The sequence below is a fragment of the Leopardus geoffroyi genome, chromosome B2 (assembly GCF_018350155.1).
Source record: "Leopardus geoffroyi isolate Oge1 chromosome B2, O.geoffroyi_Oge1_pat1.0, whole genome shotgun sequence".
NCBI lineage: Eukaryota > Metazoa > Chordata > Mammalia > Carnivora > Felidae > Leopardus > Leopardus geoffroyi.
The window spans coordinates 100,504,265-100,531,979 of NC_059332.1; the positions used below are offsets into that span (position 1 = coordinate 100,504,265).

The 27,715-nt window shown below is 36.9% G+C and overlaps 1 protein-coding gene across 4 annotated transcripts in view; it reads right to left on the reverse strand.

The window, feature by feature from the left end:
- REV3L (REV3 like, DNA directed polymerase zeta catalytic subunit) overlaps positions 1-27,398 on the reverse strand; it is a 175,006-nt gene extending 147,608 nt beyond the window's left edge. For 3 of the 4 annotated variants that reach the window (XR_006717481.1, XM_045499299.1, XM_045499301.1), the window contains exon 1: positions 26,582-27,398. Coding sequence is in view for 2 of the 4 variants with exons in the window: in XM_045499299.1 (XP_045355255.1) it covers positions 26,582-26,720 (139 nt within the window). In the remaining 2 variants the exon portion in view is untranslated. Of the gene's footprint in view, positions 1-17,045; positions 17,171-26,581 lie in introns of those variants that run through there. The other variant, XM_045499300.1, reaches the window with a different exon arrangement.
- Positions 27,399-27,715: the final 317 nt, after the last annotated feature.

Below are 27,715 nucleotides of genomic sequence, written 5' to 3' on the forward strand. Positions count from 1 at the left end.
AATATGGAGAAATTGGACCTTCCATACACTGTTAGAGGTAATGCAAAATGGTATAGCTACTTTGGAAAAGAGTTTGGTAGTTTCTTATGACCTAAACTTACTATATGACCCAGAAATCCTACCCCAAGAGAAATGAAAATATACAGTCACATAAAGACTTGTACATGACTGCTCACAGCAGCTTTTTCATAATAGTCCAAACTGGAAACAATCCAAATGTCCAGTATATACCATTGCAGTATATCCATATAATGGAATATGACTTAGCAATGTAAAGGAACACACTACTCATACATGCAACAATATGGATAAAGGCACAAATGACTACATATTGTAGGATTCCATCACATGAAATTCTGGAAAAAGCAAAACTATAGTAATTATAGTGACAAAGCAGATCCATGATTGCTGGAAGTGGGGAGGAAGGTTTGACTGAAAGGAACACAAGGAAACTTCTTAGGGTGATAAATTTTCTATATATCACAATTGTGGTGACAGTAGTTATAGGATTGCTACATTTGCCAAAACTCACCATTTTTATACTTAAAATAGGTCAGTTCTGTTGTACACAAGTTATATCTCAATAAAACTAATTAAGGAAAAATAATGAACACATCTTCCTTCATCTTATCTGTCACTCACCAGGATTTCTCAACGGTTGACAGAAAATGGCAGCAGGTAGGAAAGTAGAGACATGGAAATCATTGACAAGAAAGGATAGGGAGTCAATAGGAATGATGCAATCAAATGAAGAAATAATATGCCATCTTTATTAGGTTTCAACCATTCCAAAAATGAGAATAATCAGCTTCTAAAAGACACCTTGACCAGTCCAAAATATGTTTTGTTGTTAACAGTATTTCTTACATTATGTTCTAAGGGATACCTAAATCAGAAGCATCCTAGACCTTCTCTGCCAGAAACTCTAGGTGCAGTCCCCAGTCTACCTCTTAAATTGCTCCCAAAGAAATTATTTTGTGGGGTGCCTGGCTGGCTTAGACAGTAGAGCATATGACTCGATATCAGGGTTGTGAGTTTGAGTCTCATGTTGGGTGTAGAGATCACTTAAAATTAAAAAATCTTGGGGCAGCCAGGTGGCTCAGTCGGTTATGTATTGGACTCTTGATTTTGGCTCAGGTCATGATCTCATGGTCATTAGATCAAGCCCCATGTAGGGCTCAGCCTGGAGCACGGAGCCTGCTTGAGATTCATTCATTCTCTCTCTCTCTCTCTCTCTCCCCCCCCTTCCCTCCCTCCCTCCCTCCACCCCTAGTCCATTTGTGCTCTCTCTCAAAATAAACTAAAAAAAAAAAAAAAACAAAAAACTTCTGTTCTCCTTTAAAAAAATATTTTTTAATATTTTTAAATTTATTTTTTTGAGAGAGAACACATACGCTGGGGAGGGACAGAGAGAGAGGGAGAATGAGAATCCCAAACTGGCTCCATGCCCTGCACAGAGCCCAACCCAGGGCTCAGTCTTACCACAGTGATTTCATGAACTGAGCTGTGATCAAGATTCCAATGCTTTATGCTTTACCAACTGAGCCATCCAGGTGCTCCAAAATAAAAAATCTTAAAAAAAAAAAAAAAAAAAAAAAAGCAGAAATTATTTTGCAAACCGAATCAGAGAGAACCACTGTACTAGAAGGAATGTACACACGTGCTTGCATACACACATACCCCAATTTAGGTTTGCAAAAAGCTCCAAGTCAATAGTATTAAACAGCACATATGATTTCTTTTTTTTAATTTTTTAAATGTTTATTTATTTTTTGAGAGACAGAGCATAAGCAGGAGAGGGGCAGAGCAAGAGGGAGACACAGACTCCAAAGCAGGGTCCATGCTCTGAGCTGCCAGCACGGAGCCCAACGCGGGGCTCGAAGTCCTGAACTGTGAGATCATGACCTGAGCGGAAGCCGGACGCTTAACTGACTGAGCCACCCAGGCGCCCCTAACATATAATTTCCTTATGGGAACAGAGAATCATCCTTAATTACTTCCTGGAGATGTAAGCATCTCAAAAGAGATCATCTACCAAAACCATTTAGGAAACTCCCAATGTACTCAATGTATTGCCTTCCAAGCACCCTAGACTTAAATAGACAATTTCTAAGCAAAGAAAATAAAAAGACCCGAGACCATACCAAGTTTGAAGTTCCATGTTGCCATATTGCTTCTGTTTCACCACTATCTAGTTGTTAGTAGCAGGTGATAGCCACTTTTATTTTAATTACTATTTGTAAATCACAATATTTTCTTTAAATATGTGATTTTAAAAAGCATATGCTATATTCTCCTCTTCATAAATTCTGTTGATTTGTTAAAGAATTTCCTATGGGCTTTCTCTGTATATTCAACTTAATTTCAAACATCTTTAAAATCACGTCAAAAGAAAATACAATTTAATAATGAAACAAAACAATGTTAGGAACTGTAAAGAACAAAGCTGAGTGAGTAGCCAAGTTCTTTACCTTCATGAGGTGGTGTGTGTATGTTTTACAATACACATAAAACTCACCATTTTAACTTTTTCAGTGTACAATTCAGTGATATTAAGCACATTCACAATACTGTGTAACCATTATCACCATTCATCTCTAGAACATCTGGATCATCCCAAACTGAATCTCAAATTTAACATTAAATCCCCATTTCCTCCTTCCTCAGGCACTAGTAACCACTAATTTGCTTTCTTTCTCTATACCACATACCTCATATAAGTGGAATCATACAATATTTGTCCTTCCATCATGAGTATTTTCTACTAATTCTTAATACATCTCTAGGGACCAAGCCCTGAGGGACACAAAGACTGGCAGCATACTAATCTGCCCTCAGGAAACTTACACTTTAATAGGGAAGTCAGACAAGTCAAAAACAAAACCTTGCAAGTCAGTGTGATAACAGCTCTAACAGAGGTACAAAGTACAATGGTGGCACAAAGGACTAATTAACTCAGGAAAGTCAGGAAAGCTTTGCAATGGAGGTAATGTCTCAGGACATTTTAAAATATTCACTGAATTCATTGAATGGAAATGGTCATTTCCTCCAGAGGAATGGCATTCATTCACTCATCAAACATTTAAGGAAGGACAACACTACACCCAGCACTCCACACCTAGAAGAGCCAAAGTTCCTGCTTTCCCTAAGCTGAAAGTAAATGCAGAACCATGAGATACACATCCGAGGAAGAGTTAAGTAGTTCAGACGGAAAAGCAAAGTGCTTGGGGAAAAATAAGATGACGCTGGGAAGGGATTCAGGTATCAGATTATGGAAAAGTCATCCAGAGTTTTACTCTATACTATAGGCCAGTTTGAGAACTTTAGAATATATAAGAATCATTAGTGGCACTTGCCAGAAGTACACATTCCTAGACAACCCCAGAGGTTTTTATTTCATATGTCTGAGATGGACCTCAGGAATTTGTATTTTTTTAAAGTTATTTTGTGTGTGTGTGTGTGTTTTGAGAGAGAGCAAGGGAGCGAGTGGGGGAGGAGCAGAGAGAGGGAGAGAGAATCCCAAGCAGGCTCTGCACTATCAGTGCAGAACCCCATATGGGGCTCAAATCCATGAACCGTAAGATCATGACCTGAGATCAAGAGTCGGACACTTAACCAACTGAGCCACCTAGGAGCCCCAGGAATCTGCATTTTTAATGAGTACCCCAGGTGATTCTAAAACAAGTATATCCATGAACTACTTTTCAGGAAATACCTCTGTAGAAAACAGGAAACTAAAGATGGCTTCAAAGAAGACAATAATGTGAACAGATTATGTTTTATTAATTTTCCCCATTTATAAAGTAATACATGCTTTTATAAGATATAAAAGAGCCCAAAAAAGAAAAACACCACTCAAATCCATAACCTTCACATTCAGTATTTTATTATGTTCCTAATGTTTATATTATATAAACTTTTATTTAAAAAAAATTTTTTTTTTTTAACGTTTATTTATTTTTGAAACAGAGAGAGACAGAGCATGAACGGGGGAGGGTCAGAGAGAGAGGGAGACACAGAATCTGAAACAGGCTCCAGGCTCTGAGCTGTCAGCACAGAGCCCGACGCAGGGCTCGAACTCACGGACCGTGAGATTGTGACCTGAGCTGAAGTCGGACGCTCAACCGAGCCACCCAGGTGCCCCTATATAAACTTTTCAACAGAAGGTTCATACTGTACAGACTAAACTCTATGTTCTTCACTTAGTCATGCATGTGCACGTGTCTTCTTTCTATTCTTAGATTTTTGATGGCTAATTGGCAGGTCACATGCATCATATAGATGTAACTACCCTTTTTTTAAGTACTTAAGTTATTAGCAATTTTTCACCTAGTTTCCTATACCACTGTCAATATGTCAACATTTGGATAAAATGTGGGTTTTAGAAAGATCAGTCTAGTGACATCATAAGGGCTGAATTTGAAAAGAGGTGAATTCAGAGATAATCTGAGAGGCTATTACGATGGCCTAAAATTTTACCCAAAGCAGTAATAATAGAAATGGACAGAGAGTGGATTTGATAGTCTACAATCTACATGTAAAGATTTGTCATCTGTTTAAGATTATATACAAAGAAATAATTCCTCTTCTTCAATAAATGTTTACCAAAGCCCGACAATGTATCAAAGAATGATTACTAAGAAAAATACACTAGAAGAATATTACGCATTTGCACTTTCTTTTATTTGTGTATATGTGCATGCATAGGATCAGGATTCCAATTGCATTTAAGTAATTTAGAGTCTTCCTTTTCATCAGAGGAAAAACAATTCCCTATTCTGAATGTACAACTGCAAAAGTAGAGCCAGAAAGAGTCACAGTTGTCAACAAAAGCTTGACCCTCTGTTCTCAAGTTATAAGCTGGGGCTGTAGTGGGAATTTAACACACTACACAAGAAATTGCCCGTGATCAGGTTTACTTCAGTTTTTAAAAAGAATCTGCATATACTGGGGCTTTCTGCCAAAAAAGCAAATGTTTCATGCATTTGGCTCCTCGTCCTTTCATGTGGCTAGTGTCCAATATCAACTTGGAGATCTCCCCATTTCAAAATCTGCCAGCTACTGAAACATGGGTCAAACAAAACATTTTTCCTTTCTATGAAAAAGTGTAATGTATCATGACAAGGAATCTTACTAGGTAAAGCTGAGATCACATAAAAATGCTTACCATGAACAAGTTCCACCTAACATTTTTTTTTAAATACTAATATCCATTAAGCTTCAGATTTCAAAAGTAAGGATTTTTTATAATTAAATATTAAATTCTTGAATCACACATATACAAAGATTCTGTATTTAGTAAATCTGACACATCTCAATTGATATAGAAGAAAAAAATTAGCATATCTTACTTTCTTTTTGAGATAACACTACTTTTTTTATTCATCTACCATATAATTCTTTAAAAAACTATAAGTTTCTGGGGCGCCTGGGTGGCTCAGTCAGTTAAGCGTCTGACTTCAGCTCAGGTCATATTCTCACAGTTTGTGAGTTCAAGCCCTGAGTCAGGCTCTGTGCTGACAGCTCAGAGCCTGGAGCCTGCTTCAGATTCCATGTCTCCCTCTCTCTCTGCCCCTTCCCCACTCACTCTCTGTCTCTCTCTCAAAAATAAATAAACATTAAAAAATAATCAAAAAATAAAATAAAATAAAACACTAGAAGTCTTTTATCACTTTTGATAATTCAAAGCATATATATATATATATATATATACTCAAAAAACTTTCCCATACTTTGAAATTTCCAAGTTTTATTTATACTAGTTGGTTTATGAATTTTTAGTGATCTTAAAGCTTCCATCTACACTTCCAATAACTTCTAACCCTTTCTCAATTAACTGACCACAAAAACCAAAACATATTGATTTCTTACTTGTACTGTACCTCATGTCTATTTAATTCTATACAGTCCCAGGGGTGCCTGGCTGCCTCAGGCAGTACAGCATGCAACTCATGATCTCAGGGTTGTGAGTATGAGCCCCACCCTGGGGAATAAAGATTACATAAAAATAAAATCTTAAAAAAAAAATTCTACATAGTCCTAAGAGCGTAATAAACAAACATATGTGAGTCTAGCTACTTCATAATATGTAGTATTTTTATTCCAAATTAAATATGTACTATCACAATAACTGAGGCTCAGAATAAAAATCTAGTGAATTTCAAGGGATTAACATAAGTAGAAAAATAAGACATAAAACGTAAAATTAAAACATACTGTGGTCCCTAAGTCATTAGAATTATATTCTATCTTCATAACAATAGCCACAATCTCATGGCCCTCAAATCTAATCAGACTGTTTTTAGTAGGGACAAAATTTATTATAAACTTACACTTTTACTAATAATCTGAAAGATCTCAGGATATGCCAAAAAAGTACATGACTTTATACTATAGAGTCACCTTCTGAAATATCAATACTTCAGGAATAGCAACAATCATTATCATCAAGGAAATCTCCCTAAAAGATAAATCTCATATCAGAAAAAAAAAAAAGTGGGGGAAAATAAGAAAAAAATCATAACAAATCATGTAAGAGTTATGAGACAGTACCTGATGCTCTAACATCCACTTAACTGAAATCACACAGAAGAGAGAGAACAGTTCGAAAGAAATACATGAAGAGATAATGGCTGAGAATTTTCTGAATTCAATAAAAGATACCAAACCACAGAACCAAGCAGTTCAGAGAACACCAAGCAAAAGCAAACAGACATATCATGTTCAAAAGTAAAGGCAAATCATATGCATAGACAAAAAATTTTAAAGATAGAAAAAAAAAAAGACACGTAATATATCGAATCAAAGGTAAGAATTACAGCAAAACTACATAAGCCAGACAACAGCAGAGTGGTATCTAAAGGGGAGGGGAAAGCAACCCACAATTCTATACTCAGCCAAAATATTTTATAAAAATAAAGGAAAAATAAGTCTCTTTTAGAAAAGTAAAACTGGGATCATTTATTACCACCAGACTTGCACTACAATGAAATAAATGTTAAAGAAAGTTCTTGGGGCAGATGGAACAGGATACAAGACAGAAACTTGGATCCGCACAAAGAAATCAACAACACTAGAAATGACATAAATGAAAGTCTTCATTTATTTCTTATTTGTAATTGCTCTAAAAGGTAACTGTCTATCAGTGCCTGGGTGGCTCAATCGGGTAAGCGTCCAACTTTGGCTCAGGTCATGATCTTGCAGTTCATGAGTTCAAGCCCCGCGTCAGGCTCTGTGCTGACAGCTCAGAGCCTGGAGCCTGCTTTGGATTCTGTCTCCTTCTCTCTGCCCCTTCCCAACTCATGCTCTGTCTCTCTCTCAAAAATAAACAAACATCAAAAAAATTAAAAAAAAAAAAGGATAACTGTCTAAAGCGAAAATAGTAGCAACATATTGTGTGTTGATAGTATATATAAAAGTGAAATGTAAGACAACAAAAGCACAAAAAATAAGCAAGAAGAATTGGGTACCCTTATAGTACATATAAAACTATGTACTATTGTGTGATAGAAGACTTTGCTTAGTTACAAATGTGTATTTCAAACCTACAGCTGCCACTAAATTAATTTCAAAAGGTATAAATAAATAAGCAAAAAGTGGAGAGAAAGGGAATAAAAAACATCCAAGTAATCCAAAAGCAGGAAAACAAGGCAAAGAACAGAGATAATAGTAGAAAACAGCTAGGACTGTGGTAGACTTTTAGTCTAACCATATTACTAATCACATTAAATGTAAACAATCTAAACACACAAATTAAAAGACAGACTACTGGACTAAATGAATAAGCGCAACTATATGCTGGATCCTTTCTACAAGAAACCCATACAAAAGCATAAATGGGTTGAAAGTAAATGGATGAAAAAAGATGTCTTGGGAGACAATTCTACACTGGTCTCTGTTGGGGTAGCAGTTTTTCAATCTACTTCTCCATACTTTATCTGCAACCATCTCCCATCTGCAGTCAATAAAATGAAGATCCCAGAAATCTCATGTCTACTAACAGTATCTATGAAATTTGTGGCAAGTTAATTCATTAGTTTGCGAGAAGATAAAATTTCAAACACTTCATTCTTGACATGATATACATCATGTAAACACTAATAAAAACAAAACTGGAATGGTTATATCAACAACAGACAAGGAAGATTTCAGAACAAGGAACATTAGCAGGGATAAAGAGGCCGCCTCACCAAGACAACATAATAATCCTAAATATGTAAGGCCCTAACTAAGCTTCAAAATACATGAAGCAAAAGCTGAGAACTAAAAGAGAAATTAATTAGACAAATCCACCAGTTGGAGACTCCAACACATCTCTCTCAATATTTGATAGATAAACATAAAGAAAAATTCTACCTTACTAGTGAGAGAAAAAAAATACAAACTCACAGTGAGATATCATTTATGCCTATAAGAATAAATTTAAAACTTAAGTCTGACAATTCTAAATGTTGGTGAAGATGTGTAACATCCGAACTCTCGCACACTGCTGGTGGGAATACACTTTGGTAGAACCACTTTAGAAAACAATTTGGCATTACCTAGTAAAGGAGAGTTGTGCATGCTCTTACCTCAACTATTCAACCCCTAGTATAACCATATAAATTCTTATACACATGCACTGGAAGGCATGCACAACAGTTTTCATAACATCACTGTTTGTAATTGGGGAAGAAAAACAGGAAACAACTCAAATGTTCAAAGATAGGAGAATGAAAAAATAAAATTGTGGTACAGTCATATATAACGCAATACTATATAGCAGTGAAAATGAATGAACTACAGCTATATAATTCAACAAAGATAATGTCCAAAAACATAATGTTGGAGGGAAAAAAAATCACAGAAGAACAAGCACGTTATAAATAACTCCAGAAAGATAAAACAACATGTTGTTTAGTGACATATATATTTGAGGTAAAACTATAAAGAAAATCAAGGAAATGATTAACCAAAATTCAAAACCAAAATTAGACAGGAGAGAAGGAGGCAATCAAATACTTCAAAGATATCTATTATATTCTATTTCTCACCCTAGGTATTAAAATAGATAATTGTTATATTCTTTAATCTGTACGTACTATAGATACTCTCATGTTTTTACATATTTATAATTTAAAATGCTTACAAAGAATAAGCAATAAATACTGATTCACTCAGCAAATATTAAAAACAAGCCAAAAAAAAAAAATCACGAAATACAAATACATACATTAGGCCCAACTAGACACTGACACTCACATGACTCAAAAAGGCCACATGGTTATACTTAACAGGATATAAAACACGACATAACATGCCAGCAAGGCAGTGTCAGGTAGTTAGTCTTCATCAGGAGTCTGCAGAGCAATTCAGAGATACTCTCTTTGGCTCTCCATAGGAGGCAGATAAAGCATGAGAGGATGAGATCATGAGGGTTGGTGCAATAACCACCCTAGCTGAGAAATATCAAATAACAACCACTATCTCCAGTTCCATAGACTGTCTCCTGAGCCTCACAACAGACTTGCTCAATTACAAGAGTTATCAAACCCAGGGAATGTTTCACATTTAAAAACGTAACTGATGGGAGCATAGCTCTCTTCATTCCGGATGTTAAATTAGTTTCCATCACTGATGAAATCACCAAAAGTCCTAAGGGCCTTTACAATCTGGAGACTTTCAAGTAATGCTCTGATTAAAAACAAAAACACCATCTCACGTTATCCAGTAATAAGTTCTCTTCTTCCACATGATAGAGAGGATGCACAGTGAGAACACAGGAAAGACTTGACCACAACCTATTAGATGAATGTTTTCATCTAAGTATGTTGTGCACAATTATTAATTTTGGGTATCTGGAAGGGCAGTTCTATCAGCTTAGAAGTGGAAAACAAGACAATTAACCAGATTTTCCATACTCTGCCTCCTGGCAAACACCAGGAATGAATAAATGGCCTCTTGTTCATAGAAGGATAAACAAGGGACCTATACAAATGGCAGCATAGATAAAACATCTTCTTAAATTGTCAACTGTTACATTAAGAAACAAAAGAAACGTAGAAAGTATCTGCTGTGTGTCTCAGTAAAATACAAGAAAATTAATTTACTATAAAATATCTTTCATAAGGAAAGATAATCCATTAAAAAGACACCAAGAAGATATGAGAACATAATAGATGTATGCAGACTTAAGATACAAACCTATACTCTAAGAAATAAGAAAAATGACAGGAATAAACAACAAAATTAAATTCTGCACTTGAGATGAGAAAGAACAGAATCAATATTGCAAAAAACCTATCAGTAATGTAAAAGATGAAAATAAAAATGTTCACCGAGAATGCAAAAGACAATGTTAAAAATAAGAAGATAGGGGGGCGCCTGGGTGGCGCAGTCGGTTAAGCGTCCGACTTCAGCCAGGTCACGATCTTGCGGTCCGTGAGTTTGAGCCCCGCGTCGGGCTCTGGGCTGATGGCTCAGAGCCTGGAGCCTGTTTCCGATTCTGTGTCTCCCTCTCTCTCTGCCCCTCCCCTGTTCATGCTCTGTCTCTCTCTGTCCCAAAAATAAATAAACGTTGAAAAAAAAAATTTTTTTTTAAAAATAAGAAGATAGGTATAAAAAAGAAATGTGAACCAATACAGCAATAAGACGTATTTAATTTTTTTTTTAAAAAAAGGCTTAACAAATGAAATGAAAGCGATATTCCAAGGTATAATAGAAGACTATCCCAAAATAAAAAGCACCAGCATTTCTACAACAGAAAGACTTTCTTGTCTCAGTCAAAAATAAAAGATAACCAGAATAATGGCTAGACAATTATAAAGGAAAAGCCTGGGACACATGAATACCATATTGAGTCAGGCTTTCATTAATACATGTGTGCAACAAAAAGCCATTTTCAGATATTCAAAGGGTTCAGGAAAAGTAACCCATAAGAATATCTTCCGAAAAATAGTACCTGAAAACATACTCATGGCAACCAAAGGAAAAAAAGTCTAAATTGGAACTCAAGAATAAGTATAAGTGGTATGGTATAAATAGATGAGTGGTGGTACTCCATACCAAGTTAGTATGTAGAGTTGAGTCTAAGTTGTTCTACCGAAATTTAATACATAAGCTAAAATTTTTTTTGAAAAAGAAGATATACAATCTAAAATATTCAACATTTATAAGTTAGTCTTAAATATTAACTTGGGAAGCTGACAATGTAAAAAAGCTAAATTCCCTGTGTTACATAAAAGAAAAAATATTTTTGAGTTGTTCTTAAATTATATAGTTACAACTACATTTCTGTACTTATGCTTTTAAGATGATTTTTGTATTTTTTTAAATAAAACATAAAGCAATCTATCCTGCAAAAAGCCAAAAGTAAAACAAAATTAATAAAATGTACAAAATTACAGGAGTAAAAATCAAAAATATCAATAACAACAAATTTTTATTGTTTAAAGCCTTTCTATTGGAAAAATCCTCAGATGGGGTTAAAAAATGAAACAACATAAAAAAAGATCAGAAATAGTGATAAACAATGATACTATCATGGAAATAGTAAAACTAAAAGGAAACAGGAATAACAATTTTGATGTTGGAGAAAAAGTAGGATTCAAGAAGAAAAGAATTAAAGTGTCTCTGTAAACTGAGACAACAATGTTTACAAAGCTATTCAAATACAGTGTATGAACTAGCTGTTATTGGTCTGGGACAAGACAAGTTTAAAACTTGAAAGTAAGCATTTAGAAACTCTTAGTGCAACCAGACAGGGGAATTGCATACCTGTTTAATATAATGCTAAAAAAGGAAGCTTGTATTTTGCTTGGTTTTTCTTCCTTGTTTCATTTTTCTAGTAATTCACTTCTAATGTATTTTAAAGTACATTTTCTAATGTATTAGAAAAAAATTTATTCTTCGCTACAGTTTGAAAGCACTGCCATAAAAGACCCATTAGTTGTGAAGTTTTATGTGCCAAATAATTCAACATCAAAATATACAAAATATACAAAGTTAAAACAATTAGAGATGTCAGGCAAAAATAAAGAACAAAATGAAGTGAGAAGCAATTTCATTCCATGATGTAATTACGTAAAAGTATAAGTATACAGAGGATGAAAACATATCATGAAATGTTATATATATTTTTTAGGAAGTTGTCCATTAGAAGATGTCCCATCAACTTAATATTAACTTTTCAGAAGGGAAAATTACTGTGTTAAATATATACACTCCAAGATGTATTACAATCTCAGAAATACCTAAATTTCTTTTAATCAAGGAATTATATGTTCACAATTTGGTATCAAATGAAGGGACAACTGTTTTTATTGAAGTATAGTTGACATACAATATTATACTAGTTTCAGGTATAAAACCATGATTCAACAATTATATTCATTATGAAATGCTCACTATGATTTAATTACAGTTACCATCTGGAAAACCTTGTAATTGTCAATGAAACATTTATAACAATACTGATGACATAACAGACCTTAAAGAACATTTCAACAACTTTGAAAAATTAAAAACTAAAGCATGGCAAAAACTAGTTTTCTACCATTTCCCACTATAAGTCACTTAGGATTCTCTGTTTTTGTATCCTGCTGGGTAAAATTATGTATGAAGAAAAGTTTTGACCACTTTAAAAACTTTTGAAAACTACATTAAATGACTCAAGACACATTCATGTCTACAGCCTTGCGGTTTTCTAATCCCCTTTTATACAGAAGTCAAGGGGAAAAGTCCAAGTATTTCACAATGTCAGATGCCACACAGGAGATCATAGATGCGTCTGCTACCCTCTTCCTACCTCCCTACAATGTGATTAAAAATGACACTGTTTAGATAGTGGGCAGCATTACTACTTTCTCAAAAAAGGTCAGAGTCTGTTGTCTTTCCTCTATTTGGCCCACCAGGCAAAGGCTAGTCTAATCTAGCCACTCTAATACAGCTACATGGTTGATTAGGTAAAGGCTGGCTAAATAGGTAAAGAGTTATATATGAGTCAGAGCATTGCCTGAACCGCTGTTATTTATGCATGTGTGCACATTATACACACACAAACACACACACACACACACACACACACACACACACAAACTGAACAAGACTCAAAGCAATATTATTAACAAGTTATTCTAAGTAACACAAATTTTCTCCACCTATGCTACACAGTCTAATCATCTAAAAATAGCCCCAAAAGGAGTGGTCTCACAATAGACCCAAACTTAGAAAAAAACAAATCAAAAATAAGATCCTTTTGAAACTGTTCATTTTAAGTTGAGTTGTAACATTTTAAAAAGTTCTTTAAAGAAGAAGTGATAAAGTCAGGATCTTTTTCTTCCCTTCCCATGCCTAATGTTTTAAAACTAATTTCAACTAAATGTGAGCTAAAGCCTCATGTAAGATATAAAAAGTTCTTTATAAAATGAAAAAATTATTTAAATAAAATGTATTTACCATAAGAATAAACTGGGAAAAAATATCAGAAAGTCCATTCACAAAGACCAATTTTCCTATTACGTGATAAGCTCCTAGGAAATCAATAAACAAAAGACCAAAACTCAAAAACAGAAAGTAGATAAAAAATAAACACGTAGTACACCAAAAAGGAAATACAAATGGCTCTCAAGCATATGGAAAGACACTCGATCTCACTCATAATAAAAGAAATGCAAATTAAAACTACACTGAGATCCATGTTTTTATCTATTAGATTGGCAAAGATCAAAACACTTGAGAACATAATCTTGGTAAGGGGATGGAAAAAGTCTCATATTGCTGGTGGGAGTACAGATCAAAACAATCTCTGAGTTACACTTTTTCTTCTCTTGAAGATATTCTTGTAAGACATTTAAAAAATTTAGTACACAAGATATATTTTGCCTAGTGTAGGCTGTTGGTCGTTTTCAAAAAATTGTTATAATTGCCTGCTTTTATAGAATTCTGTTCATATAATGAAGCAGAAAGGTAGGCAAGTTTTAAAAACCTGGATGATTGGGGCACCTGGGTAGTTCAGTCGGTTAAGTGTCCAATTTCAGCTTGGGTCATGATCTCACAGTTCGTGGGTTCAAGCCCCTCATCAGGTTCTGCGCTGACAGTGTGGAGCCTGTTTGGGATTCTCTCTCTCTCTCCCTCTCTCTGTCCCTCCCCCACTCATGCTTTCTCTCTCTCAAAATTAACTTTAAAAAAATAAAAAGAAACCTGGATGATGATCACAGTGGTCTTGCTCCATCTACTGCTCACCTGATACCTTACTGTGCATTTAGTGGGTGCTCAGAGTAAGTATTTGTTGGGTAAACGGGACCAGGAATGATGCTGAGGGGTGATGAGAATGGAATAAAACAACTAAGAACAAGGAATTAGCTAGATTTATCAGAATTGTTGAATAAATTTTTAAACACTACACTCTTTCAAGAAGAGCAGGGCACTGTCACACTGACAAACGTTTCCTGAAAAATGAGTCAGCCAGCAACAGTGATATAGTAGATTATTGGAATAGTGGCCCCCTAATGAGTCACACTCTTAGGAAACCCCTTCCACACGGACTCAGCTTGGCCATGTGATGTGCTTTGTGGCCCATGGGACAAGATAAAATATACGGGGCTTGCCTTTACTTGCTGCTTCTGTAAACCCTACTACTGCCTCCAGGTGAAGGCTAGCCTATTGGAGACACATGGCCTTCCATCCTAGTCTACAGCTAGCACCAGTATCCACACATGTGAGCGAAGCCATCCTAGACCAACCAGCGTCCAGCTGAACTCTCAGCCGACTGCGCCACATAAGCAGCCCAGCCAGCAGCAGGAAAAGTGCATAACTGAGCCCATCCCAGAATCATAGGTCAACAAAAGGCTTGCTTTATACCACTATGTTTTGGGGAGGTTTATTACGCAAAAACTCATACAAGTGGAGAGGGCAGTCGGATTGGCGATTAAGGAAAATTTATGTTTTACCTGTTTCTGTTAAATTTCACGACGAGAATATATTCATACACTACTTGTTTAATCAAACTAAACTTACAAAGATATTTTGTATCAGACTGATAACAAAGTCCCACTAACACCTTATAAAAACATACACATAAAACAAAACAATCCAGTCCAAATAGGAACATGAGTTTGAGAGGAGACATTAATATTGGCTCAGGAAAAAAAAGGGTCAGTATAGAATAGCAGGGTATACTATCATACACACACAAAAAAGTGAATAAGAATACATTCATGGTCACTGTCATGTCTCAATAATGGTTATCATCAAATTCCACAGTGCTAGGACACATACATTTCATAATTTGCTTCTTTGTTCCTTCTGTTTAGGCTAATACATGCTCCCTCATTTTAATCCTCACATGCTATGAGGTAAATATGTGAATAACTTTAGGCAAAAGTTAATTAACCTCTCCAAGCCTCATTTCCTCAACTGTAAAATGGGGATAACAGTACTCACTTTATAGAGTTGTTGTACAGATTAAAACAATTTAGCATTGGGCATATAGTAAGGGGTCAATTAATGGCCTATAACCTCTGTCAGTAAAATGATGTAAAAGTAATGTCTCTTGACCAACCTGGCTTCTATTTTTTTTTTTTTTTTATTTTTATTTGAAAGAGAGTGTGAGCAGGGCAGGGGCAGAGAGAGAGGGAGACAGAGGATCTGAAGCAGGCTCTGCATGGACAGCCAGAGAGTCTGATGCAAGGCTCAAACTCATAAACAGGGGAGATCACAACCTGAGCCAAAGTCGATGCTTAACTGACTGAGCAACCCAGGTGCCCCTTCCTGGCTTCTACTGTAAGCATCTACATTAAGTATCTGGCATCTACTGGCATCTACATTAAGCATCATCAAACAAACTGTGATTCATTAAAATTAATTTGAAAATCTTTCTAATGACTTCATGAAAAATTTAAAAGACAACATTATTAAAACAAAACTAAACAAAACCTGGGAATACGTATAAAAAATTTTGGTGAAGAAATTCAAACTCCAGGCAATAATGAATTACTTCATTTGGTCCACATTCCACAATCCTACATAGGTTTAAATACCAAAGGCTTCTTGTGTCTTATGAATTCACAAAAGGCAAAAATAAGAGATGAATAAATTCTATTGCCACCTTTGTGATCTCTGGAACACACACTTTCAATTCATTCTACCATCATTTTTAAAAAAGAAGGCATTACTGAAGGCTTTGGAAAATAAGGCTCTTTCACAAGAAATAAACTTAACCTAATTTGTAGCATTGGAAAATCATAGTTACTCCTTGGATCAATGGCTTAACATTGCCCTTTTTCAAGGCAAGATCAGGCCTGGACACTTTTCTTTCTCTATATATACATCAAGAGTTAAAAAAGAAAAATCAGGCCTAGTAGGTTAAAAAAAAAAAAGTCAATTTTTAAAAAAAGTACTGTAAACAGGTAATTACCTAGCCTGAAGATATAGGAGTCAGTGACCAACTGCAAAAAGCTTTATTCCACAATGTGCAGGTATTCTAGTTTGCCCTATTGTGAGAAAGGAATGCTACAAATATTCCATTTTTAATTTCAATTATTTTAAAGAGAGCTTATTACATATGAAGTAATGTGGCAGATTCTGGAATTAGAAGGGCAAAGAAAATAACGTATTACTATTATGCCACACATTTGATGATTATTGTATTTAATCATAATAATCCAATGAGGTAAAAATTATTAAAACTCATCTTACAGATGAGGAAATTAAGGCTCATAGAAGTAAAGTAACTTGCTGAGGGTCTCTGAACAGAAGGCAGTGTAGGGGGTACAAGGGCGGGGAGGGGGCAGGGAGGCACACAAGGGTAGTGCCATGTGACTATCCCTACAGACAAACACAACACTCAGTGTAGGAAGTCCTTTATCAGCCATGTGAAAGGGGGCTAAGACTATGGGAAACCAAAGAGATAACCTTTTGGGAATGGGCAAAGGAGTCACAAAAGGCTTTAAAAGAGGTTAATATTTTAATTGTTACTTTAAGGATGAGTAGGATTTACCAACTTCAATGCCAAGGCTCACCCCCAACCCCCCTCATCCCCAATATATTAACCAAAATAAATTACTTACTTGAAATTGAGAAAAACAATTTTGAGAGAAATCTTCCTCAGATATATTATTCCATAGTTTTAAAACAAATAATATGATGACAGTTTAATTTTTAGGTTGCTTTTATGTGGCTTGTCTTGGTTTTTATTCTGAAATGAAATTTAGATTAGTCATTTTCTTGTTCTGAGAAACTAGGAGTATGCCAACATGTTTTAACTTCACATTTTTTCACATATCAACATGTATTCTTACTCACAAAATCTTTCATTTCACCATCTCAAACAAAACCTAATTTAATATATAAATTGCTTTGAAGTGTAAATATATATGCAAAATAAAATATTTCTTTTAATTATACTTCCTTGGTAATCGTAATAAATGGAAGAAAAATAGAAAACTCTCGTTATATTGTTATATATTACACAAGCATTTTGAGGTAACAAGCTTTCTTTCATTATTGAATCGTTTATATAGTAAATGCTCTCTCAACCCAAAGAAAATTAAATAACTACCCCCAAGGAAATTGACCTCAAATTCTTAGTATTTCCCACAACTATCATCTAAAAAGAAAATAGAATTGGACCAAAAAAACAAAAACAAAAACCCTAACATTTACAATGACAATTACTACCCTTTTTTCTCAGAATTTACTGTGCTAGGCATATATTCAATTTCTGCTGCAGAAAACAGTCCAGTTTGCCAATACTAATTAACAAAATATTTTTCATTGAAAAAATATTTAAAAAGTTACAGACAACTGGAAGAAATATAGACGATCATGTGAAAAAACTTAAATGACAAAAACAAAAAAAACCCCAAAAAGCAACAAAAATAAAAACCACACCTGCACACCAAAAGGTTAAATAGACTGTTATTAAGAGGGTTTGATTTTTACTTATGATTTGTTTTGATCTCAAAAATGTATTTACTTTATGTTTTAACAGTGGAGTTTTGTTTTAATTGCCTAAGACACCTACTCCTCCTTCCCTATCTGTATCTTACCTGGAAACTATTAATTAACACATTTTACCCAAAGTTTACTGTACCTTAACATTCATTATTTCCTCTCTTATTTTGTATCACTGTGGCGTTGAAATGGCAGCCAGGTACCAATGTAACATACAATATACCATATCCCATATCTTACTAAGTTGCTAATTATTTCTTTGAAATGTCTAGGGTTAATGACAACACCCTTTGAAGTCTATTTAACCCCAAACTCCTTAAACCTGAATCAATTTTCATTCATTTTTTTTATTGAACAAATTCTAATCCAATCAAAAACAAGGTGAGAGAAAATTAAAGCACCAGAGGAACTTGAAAGGCCTCCTGATACATTCTCTTTTTCTTTGGAAAACTATATACACATACCTCTAGTATCAATTTTTGTTTATTTTGTCCTAAATTCCTCTTACTATACTCTAGCCTTTACTATATATATTTTTAAAGAAGATAGCTACAGTCATCACAAAAACAAATCCCACTATAACCTATTCTACAGGAAGATTCTAAGCACTATTGGACACTGTAGGCCCTTAAAGATTTCTAAACTGTGCACATGTGGGTCTTCTCATAATTCCTCTAAGGTACAGTATGTTCGCCTTTTATTACCATCAATGCCTTTCTCTAATTTCCCCTTAGATTTGGGGAGCCAGTGAGAGCTGAGAGTCAAGATTCCCAGTTTTCAGACCTAGCCCACACAAGCAACTATTGGACACTGGACAGATCTCTGAGCTTACCTACCTAGATTCCAGTTTTCTTTATATAAAATGAGAAGATTTGACCAGAACTGTGTTTCCCAATCTTTTTCACATTGTAAATAATATTTGTTCGGCACACAGACCAACAGAAGAGCATTTGGAGGCATCAACACGGTATTTTGTGAAAAAATTATCACATTTCCTTTACATAATTATAGAAGAAAATTAAAATTTAAATGAGGTTTGTAGTAATATGAATTAATTTCAAATCCAACCTTTTTTCACATCAGGAACAATATTTCAAAATAACAATGGTGTTTATTTTTGCAGAACATACATGCACTATTAGCAGTCATCTTGCAGCAAGCTAAATGACACATCAGATACACATGACTAGGAAATCCAATACAGGTGAATACAGAAAGAAATTCAGGCCTAGAGCTGGACTTCCCAGGGCAACCAACATCCCTGCTACCCTCTGCCCTCATTGACAGCGGACTACATCTTGTGCTGTGTGACATGCTCATCAGGCACCGGGAATATAAACTCCAATAGTAGCTCCATGATCCCTTCTCCACAAGAGGCAGTTGCATACTCTGTAGTTAGCTGAAGTAGATTCCAAATAATAAAGCACCTCCTCTAATGCGTTGAAAATATCAAAAGGAGCAGTAACTGCGGGTTGTTGCTCATCATGTTATCTGCTCAAAGGAACCCCACAGTCTTCCTTCAGATCCCACTCCACTAGGGCCACCCTCCAGTGAGCCACATAACATCAATGGGAAGCACTGGATTAGAAGACCTCTAGCAAAATCTAAAATTAAACAGGATTGGAGTAATCATTTGATAACTGTTTACAACTATTAGACTTTTGTTTTTGTTCTTTGTTACCAATTACTGGAAACACAACATAATTTAAAAAACTAAAATTGAAGAAGTATTACATGCACATGGTAAAAAATATTCCAAAATTACAGTCTCCCACCGTTGTCCTCTAGACTACCAGTTCCCCTCACTGCAGACAACCAGTTACCAAATTCTCATGTATCCTTTGACACACACACAGACACATACACACACACACCCCTATATTTTATATATATATATATTTTTTTTTAAACCACACAAATAGCAACATACTAAACATGGAGTCTCCTGTCTTGCTTTTTTTCCTCTTAATATAACTTAGACATGGCACCATAGCCGAATACATAGTATTGCCTCATTACATTAAAGGCTGCCTAGTATTCCATTGAAAAGATACACCATTATTTACTTAACCACTCCCCTACTGACTTATGTGTAGGTTATTTCCAATTTTTTGCAATGACAAACAATGCTGCCACAAATATTTTTATATGTTCATTTAACACATATGTAAAATATTTGAGGACGAAATCCTTAAATGAAATTGCTAAATCAAAATATACTTGTATTAAAATGATTTCCATAGAAAATGAACATTTTATATCCCCACCAGCAATATGAGAATGCCCATTTCCCCTTCCTCTCAACCTCCCCAAGTTATATTATGTAATCAATTATTCCTAATTTGATAGGTGATAAATAGTATGTTGTAGTTTTAACTTATATCTTCTTTATAAATAAAATTGCACATCTTTTCATATGAATTCTCTTTGCTCATTTTTTCTACTGAGTTATTTTCTAGAAGCTGTTTATGTATCAAGAGGAAAGGACTCCTTTGTGAAAAGTATACAAATAAGTTATTACTAATCTGTTTCTCTTTAACTTTATGATTTTTTTTTCTCTGTATAGAATTTCATTTATGTTGTAAAAGTGAGCAATCTGGCTTCAGTTCTGTTTTATACTTTGAAAGGTCTTCGCCATTCCTAGATTACATTACAAATAATTATCCTATGTTGTTTTGTTTCGTTTTCACATTTAAATCTTCTGTCTCACCTGGAAGCCAACTTTCTATTTTTCTAGATGATTAACTGGCTATCTCAATACTGTTTATTAAATAACTCTTTTCCATACTAATAGGTAAGGGTAGCATACATTTTGATACTGTAAGTTCATTTATGTTTAAGTCAGTTTCTGGCGTCCACTCTGTTTCACTGCTGCCATGTGCCAAAACTACATTACTTTTCAAAACATTTTAAAATTAAAATCAATTTACATATAAATGGTAACATTAAAAAGCCAGAATTTGTTGGCTATTTTAATGTAAGAATCATTTTGCAGTTCCTAAACTGAATTTATAGAATAAAGTTCCATACTATCATTATGCAACCAATCATGCATTGTGGTTGATACTTTTTTTGGAGCCCAATATGAACTTCAAGTCTTTCTTGCTATATTTATGTACCATACCTAAAAAGCCAGTTTTTCCTTAAGTTTGTACATAGTTTTTTCCCCAAATTATAAAATCAATACATAGTCTCTGCAGACAATCTAAAAAATTCAAAACACATCTCCCAGAGATAACCAGCCTTTATATTTTGGTGTATTTTTTTCTGGATTTTAATAAATGACTATTTTGCAAGCTGATTTTTTCACATAATATACTAACAGCATTGTCCCATATTACTCTATATTCTTCTAAAATATCATTTTAATGACTAAGTTCTACTATATGAATGTGCCCAATTTATATAACCATTTCCCAATTGTTGAATATTTGAGGTTGTGCCCTGTGATAACTATCATCTATTGATTAATTATTGCAAAAATGCTTGAGTTTCAAGCACTGTGGTAAGTACTGATTGTATAACAGTGTGCAAAAAATGAACACATTACCAGCATTTATGGAGGTTACTGGGGAAAACAGACATTAATCTCCAACATATATAAAATTACAACTATAGCAAGTGTTATGAAGGAGAGTTTATGGAATTCTGAGAGTCTATGATAGGGAAGGCTTCCCTGAGGAAAGGTAAATCAGAGTTTAGGTGAAGGAAAAGGAAAAACATTCTAGGCAGAGGGAACAGCAGGTACAAAGGCCTCATTGTGGAAGGGAGCATGGCAAGAATAAGGGACTGAAATAAGGCCAATATGGCTGGAACACAAAGAGCAAGGCAAGAAGAACATGGCTCAAGCCATGGCTGGATAGAAAGGTAGGGGCCAGACTATGCAAGACCTTGTAAGACATGTAGACGCCACCACATAAGACATGTAGCTTTGTCCTTATCCTAAATGCAATGGAAAGCTACTGAAGCATACCAAGTAGTAGGGTGATATAATCAGGTTTGCATTTCGAAAAGATCCCTCTGATTACAGTGTAGAAAACAGATTAGAAGGGAACAGAGTGGACTGGGTGTAGGCCAAGATTAGGAGGCTACTGTTGTAAATGCATCCAAAAATGCTAGTAGTTTAGACTAAGGTGGTGATGGATAATGAAAAGAAGTAGATGGATTCAAAAGATAATCAGATTTTGCCAAAAGATTTACATTCATAGATTAAAATCCCTAAAGCTAGAATTATTGGGTCAAAAAACAACATTTCAAGGATTATGATATGCATTGCCAAGCTGCCCTGCCAAGAGCAGTTTACTCATTCGTGAATTACCTTTTATCTGTTCCTCTATCAGAATTTTAAAATTCTTTTGAAATTCCTTTAAAATGACTTAATCCATACTTCCTTCATGAAGCCTTCCCTGACTCCCCTTTTTGCCTGCTAGTTGGTCACTAACATGTTCTCCTTTGAGTCCTTGCTTTCTTATACACATCTGTCATAATCAAACTACATTTGACTTATGCTTACATGTCTATCATTTCTACTATATTGTGAGAGTCTAAAGGATAAAAGTTGTTTAAAATGACCACACCAAAAATAGTTCAATATACATAGTAAGTTCTCATTAAGTGTTCACTGAATGAACCGAGTATTACCAGATTCTACTGTGTCCAGATTTAAGAGGGACCTCCCTGCTTTAGCCTCTAATTTACTGATTGTGATTTTAAAGCTAATAAAATTTGGTACTCAGGGCTTCAAATGCCTACTAAATAGAGTGACTAATTTTGTTTGTGGAAAATCACTAAATCTCAGGAGCGCTCCTGAAAAAAACCTTTCTAATAATTATATCAAATCGGTATTATGTGATCTTAAAATTTTTTAGATGGTTTAAGTGAAAAAAAAATTTTAAAAGGCTGTGAACAAACAAGACTATTATTAGAGAAATTATCTGTAATTTGAGTTGTCGATAAATGCTATAGTTTTCAAAACAGTACTCATCTCAAACTTGATCTGCCACTTCACAAAAAAAGTGAAGGTATTAAGCAACAACATAAACTTACATATAGCATTTCAGAATAACCAATTTCTTATGTTGAAGAACTTGATTTCATGTTTAACAGCTAGCATCCAGAACAATCTACTAAAATTTTCATTATCTGGAGGAAGACTGGGGGGGGGGGGGAGTGGCAGAGTTCTGTACGGTAATCTTAAAGACAAGCAGCTCCCTCTATAGTCTGTTTGGCCTACTTTGTTTAATTACTTGCTATGTGAACATCTCACTCACACTCTTCTATTTACTCCTACTCTGCATCTCAGCAGGGAAGCTTTTTGAGAGGATAATTCTGTTTAACTTGGTGCTGAGAAAACTGAGAGAGCTTTCTAAGCTCAACATGGAGTATGTCAAGCAACTAAGCAAGAGTTGGGATATGGAAACTCAGATCCACCTGAGTCAGGTCCTCACAATGAAGCCTTAGGATTTCATTTGAAGTGAATTCCCAGAACAGTTACACCCGTATTCAAATCCAAGTGAAAAAACACTGCCCTGTACTTTAGTTATTTATAACCTTGCTTCTCTCCATTAAAACATATTACCAAAACGTTGTTGTTAACATTGCTCAATACACTGTGACATCAAAACAGTGCTCAAGACATTTTTTCAATGAGTGAAGAAAAGCAGGTTTTTTGGTTTTTGTAAAAATAATTCCATCACTCACTCACATGAAAATTTAAGTGATTCTCTCAGGAATCAACATCCTCAGGGATTAAATCAGTCAAGATTTACCATTCAAATTTGACTATGCCACTTTTTTTTTTTTAATACCTTTTCAAATTTCAGCAACACAAGATACAAGAGCTTTTAAACCTAAGATAGTTAATTTATTTCTTAAATTACTCAAGATATGCCCTCAAAACGCATGACAATCAGAGGTCAACTGGACTGTTTTCTAAAGCAGAAAAACACCTTTTATGCAATAGAAAAATGGAACTAGTAAAAATGTGAGAAATCAATCAGTTCAGAATTTATAATACAAATATGAAATGGCCTCATTATTTGGGAGAAAATTCTACTTTTCAGGACTCATTTATAAAAAGTAAATTCAGTTTAAAAACAGCTTTTCTCCAAACCAAGATAAAGAATTAAGGACTTCCAAAATTACCTATTATATATGAAAGACTTAAGTTTCTGGTACTTCATATAACATATATTTATCATGTGTTACTATTTTTCATTAATTTATATAATTCATAAACATATTAACATAGTTTATACTTTCAAACGATAAAACGGTCTTCATTAAAAATTCTAGCACTCAGACTTTTATTACTAAGCCAGATTGACCTTTTATGTTAATTATTTTCAAATTTATTTTACTAGGAGAACTGGACTAGTTTTCTTTGGGGAGAGAATTTGGAAGCAGATATTGTACACTTTTTGTTTATGATTAATACTCATTTTACTGGGAGTTTCTAACATGTTAAAAATGCTGGCTTAATTTCTGAAAGCTATAAACTCTAAATGTTTGCCAGTGACTTCAAATTTTTCACCTGTTGAAGAAACACAAAAGTTTTGTTTATAACTGAACTATATTTACAGCAAACTCAATTTGATACACCTTTAAAAGTTTCAGTTCCTTTGTATTAAGTTTCTTATCTTTCAATGTATGTAGAAAAAGTATTTCATATTCATTTATATTATACATTTCAAAGTACATTTTTTAAAAGTTTTTTTTTTTTTAAAGGGAGCTGGTAATCAATTGTAAGATGTCCAGGAGGGAAGAAATAAATATTTATCACAGAATAGTCCCTGTGTCTATTTTTTTTTATATTAAGAAACACAAAAGTACCTCATCATCATTATTTCTTGAAGAATGTTTTCTCACATTATAGAATTACTGCTAGATCACAGTAGATCTTCACCCATTTCCACAAACAAAAGTTTTCTATAAAACAGGTTGAAAATCACTCAGGGATACATATTTAATGACTTGTGTAGGGGGGAAAAAACAAAAAAACTATGTGTAGAAAAGTAATCCAAACCATACAAACTTTAATACACAGAGATGCCACAGTATATCCTATTAAGGTGTCACTTTACGATTTGGAAATCTGGCTAAACAGAGCTATATCAACGTCACTACCTTATTATTTCTCTGTACCTGAAGTGAGAACAAATAGTATATTACACTGAAATTCCAATTAGAAACAAAGACAGCACCGATAAACACATAAAAGGGCAGAAAATCTATCCTTCAGAACTCTACTGCCTCTATTTTCCAGCCTCCAAAATTTCAGGTGTTATCCTTTCAACAAATTAACAGCACTCAAATTCCCCATCTTACAAGGGTCCCTATCATCAAAATCGTTTTCGTTATTTTTAAAAAGGAATGCTCTGTCAAATCTCACTAACACCGCTGAAATTTTTAACAAAGAGAATTCACAGTAAAAGATAACTGCTTGAAAATGAGTGCTTGTGCTTGGGAAAGTGTTATTATCTGGGTAGTCCACAGAAACAGTAGTAATAAGAGGAATGGTGATTAGGGCAAGAAGCATCAAGTGGGAAATGCCTTCTAAAATCCCATAGGGCAATAATACATCGCTAGAGGTAAGTGCATCCCTTTCTAGGAGGCAGCTCCGTTATTTCATGCAGACAGTTCAAAGCATGTAGAAAACCAAAACAATTTAAAACCTTGTAAATTTGGCCACTACTTATTTATATTATCTTAAGTCCCCAAGAGCTTTTGAGAATGCAGATTCTGTCACTGCTGTCTCCCCACCCCACTCGTTCATCAAAACAGTTTTCGTTTTAAAGATACGTGCATTTAAAACACAACACTGCAACTCAGCATAGAGCATTTCTAAATGTTTGTGTTGCTGAGTTCAGCTGTGGTTCATAAGAAATTCACGCTACTGAGTGGGATATTTTACGCTGGGCAACAAACACACATTTCCTACTTCCATGGATCCACGTTTCCGTCAAAGCATTGCACCTGAGGATATTGCCCTGTCCCCAGACTCTGAGGCTTAAACTCTAAGGAGTCACGACCTGCACTCACAGCAGAACCACATGGTCACTCCAATGAGAAAGATTATTTGGCCCCAGGCGCCACTCTTCAGCCCACGGCACCTCCGGAAGGGGCAGAGGAGAGCGCAGGCGAGAAGCGAGGAGGAGAGGCAGACCACAGAGAGCTGACACTTCCTCACTCCTCTTAAAGCCATTTCCAGAAAGGGCACTTGGGAGACGCAGGGGGCTGTCCGCAGTCCCACCAGCGACCGACCTCTGAGCGCAGCCCTGTGAACCCGTTCACGGAGGACATGGCGCGGCCACCTGGCCCATCCTGCAGGGCCAGAGCGCTGTTCGCCGGCGCTCGCTCCCCCCTGCCCGAGACCCGGAGTGCGGATCCGGCCCCCGGCCGCCGCACGCAGTGTAAACACTCAGCACTCAGCGCCCGCCGCCTCCCCGCCGGGGGAGGAGGGGGCGCAGCGCTCGCGCGGACCCACATTTCTGCGCCTCTTGTCACGCACCGGGGGAAAGGCGAGGAGGGCGGAGGGGAGGGAAGAGGCGGCAGCGATGCACCGAGAGCCGGCGGTGTGCGCGCGTGTGCGCGGCGGGGAGGGCAGCCCGGGCGCCCCGCCGGCTCCCGCCCGCGCCCCGCGCCCGCTTACCTGCCGGGGTCGCTCCGAAGACTCGCACCACGGGCACCTTCTTGACAGGGGCCTGGGTGAGGGGGGATTGGCAGATATCCAGCCCCTGCAGCGGGCTGGCCATGTAGTAGTCGGCAGTCACTATCCTCACTGAAAACATGTTCGCCGCCGCCGCCACCGCCTTCTCTTCACTAGCGATCTGGCAGCGGCAGCAGCAGCGGCGGCGGCGGCTTCTTCCGCAGCGACGGCCCCACAGCAGCGGCGGCGGCGCCCCCTCCCCTCCTCGGCTCGGCCCCCTCCCCTCACACACAGACACCGGGAGCAGCGGCGGCGGGCCGGGCGGTGTTGGCACTGCTGCCGCCGCCTCCTCAGGAGCACCTGGCGAGGGGCAACAGGAGAGAAGCCCTGGCGCTATCGTCGGTGCTGGTGCTGCCGCCACTGCCGCCGCCGCCGGGAATCACACGGGCTCCTCGGTCCCAGGCTGCAGCTCTTGTTGCCATGATGATGATGTCACGGACGCAACCACTGGGGGAGGGGAGATGGGGTTGTGTGTGTGGCGAAGGGAGGGCGGTGAGTAGTTGGGGGAGGGGACGCGGCGGGAAAGGGAGGGAGCAGGGCGGGCGCCCGAGCGGGACACCCAGGCGGGGGCCGAGAAGGTGTTTTCTCCCCCGCCCCCAGGCTCGCAGCGAGGGAGGAGGCCGGTGGAAAGCGGGACTAGCGCCTGGCGCGGGGAATCGATGACTCGGCCGGTGGGCACGGCCACCTGGGCGGGGGCAGCGGGGGGGGGGGGCGGCGGAGCGCCGATGTCATGGATGGGCTAGTAGGGGCTTGCGGGAGGGGGCCGCCAGTGTTCGGGGCCGTTTTGGTGGCTAGGCGGGATTGGCCGGAGCTGCGGTGCTCGCGCTCGCCTCGCCGACCGCCATTTCACATCCTGCGAAGGAGGCGGGGGCAGCCGCGGAGACGGCTTTTCACAAGGTAAGAAAACCCGCCCGCGGGAGGAGGGAGGCGAGGCGCAGATCTCGTGCCGCCGCGGCCTCGCGGGAGGGCGGGCGGCGGAACGGGCGGGGCCGGGCGCGGACGCAGCCGGCCCTTCTCAGGTAACGCCGCGGCTCCGCGCGTGGCCCGGGGGCGGCGCGAGGGGCGGGGGCGCGCGAG